The sequence below is a fragment of the Hakea prostrata genome, chromosome 5 (assembly GCF_041222555.1).
Source record: "Hakea prostrata isolate BN-2017 chromosome 5, UWA_Hpros_2, whole genome shotgun sequence".
Taxonomy (NCBI): Eukaryota; Viridiplantae; Streptophyta; class Magnoliopsida; order Proteales; family Proteaceae; genus Hakea; species Hakea prostrata.
Genome location: NC_142604.1, coordinates 12308297 through 12309572, shown reverse-complemented (window position 1 = coordinate 12309572; position 1276 = coordinate 12308297). Strand labels below are relative to the sequence as shown.

Here is a 1276-nt window from a genome sequence, read left to right as displayed (position 1 = left end):
TGTAAAACGTTCTTTTATACAGTTGTTGATTTTTTTTTGGCCAAATACAGTTGTTGATTCAGTTAGACAGAATACAAGATTGGAATCCCACTGTTCAGACCAGTTTTTTTGGATAACTCCTAATCACTTCCTGCAACAGAAAAGGTGAGCCTGTTAGATATATATATACCCAAGCCAACTTCAATTCCCTCCATCATCTGCTCAAGAAACATCTGAGACACAAGAAGATGGGTTTCTGCAAGCTTCAAATCAAGTTTTTCTCACTTGTGTGCCTTGGTTTGGTCTATCATTCCCTTGCACAAAGCTACCCACGAGACTACATTAATGCCCACAATAAAGTAAGAGCGGCGGTGGGAGTTGGTCCTTTGACATGGAACAAGACGGTAGCAGCCTATGCTTACAACTATGCACGGAAGAAGGTTGGAAATTGCAAGCTTGTGCATTCAGAGGGACCCTATGGAGAGAACTTAGCCATCGGTGGTGCCGGCACAGACGCCATCAATATGTGGGTCTCGGAGAAGCCATTATATGACCATAGGTCCAACTCCTGCAGAGGGAATGATCAGTATGGGTGCTTTCACTACACCCAGGTGGTTTGGCGTAAATCTGTTCATCTTGGTTGTGCAAGATTGAGGTGTCAAAACAAACCTGATGAGGAGTACTTTGTCATCTGCAGCTATGATCCTCCAGGCAACTATGAAGGCGAACGTCCTTACTAGCTTGATTCTTCTATTAATTTTTAGTTATGAATATCTAATATAAGCGGTCTAGTTGGTATCAAAAACAGACAAATCCAAGTAATTTAGTTTCGATGCAAGTGCAGGCTCTAATGTAAAATGGTTTGCTTACGTGGGAAGCAATCATTCAAAGGACGAATCTTTAATTAACAAGAACTTGTAAATCCAAAAGGGTTATATAATTAATTGAAACTACCGATCGTTAAATCAACTCTAAGATTTTTTTTCTTTCTATTTTTCATTTGGTTTTGCTACTCTTTAATTGCTACCCTTACAACGATGTTACTTCTCAATCGTTGGTATCATTTCAAGAAAATTTACCTGAATTTCAATATGCTCTGTCTAACCATACATTGCCTTGCCTTGATTTGACCGGGACAGGTCCCACACTTATCATGTATTTTTATTTTTTTTAGTAAGCAATTTTTATATATAGAAAATAGAGATATTACATATGCCATCAGAAAAAGTCAATCTCTCAACATCTTCATGGGTGTGTTTCCTATTATGACATGGTCCCCTTGGCCAAAGTCTGATCA

At 38.8% G+C, this 1276-nt stretch overlaps 1 protein-coding gene across 1 annotated transcript; it reads left to right on the top strand.

Annotated features, from left to right (window-relative positions):
* The first annotated feature begins 224 nt into the window (after positions 1 to 224).
* Positions 225 to 719, top strand: LOC149015184 (pathogenesis-related protein 1-like). Its single transcript, XM_089156363.1, has one exon. It carries the CDS (start codon positions 228 to 230, stop codon positions 717 to 719), a length of 492 nt encoding a protein of 163 aa, XP_089012489.1. The 5' UTR covers positions 225 to 227.
* The last annotated feature ends 557 nt before the right edge of the window (positions 720 to 1276 follow it).

Excerpts from the sequence above, each read along its gene's own strand:
- LOC149015184 (XM_089156363.1), top strand. The coding sequence starts at position 228 with ATGGGTTTCTGCAAGCTTCAAATCAAGTTTTTCTCACTTGTGTGCCTT.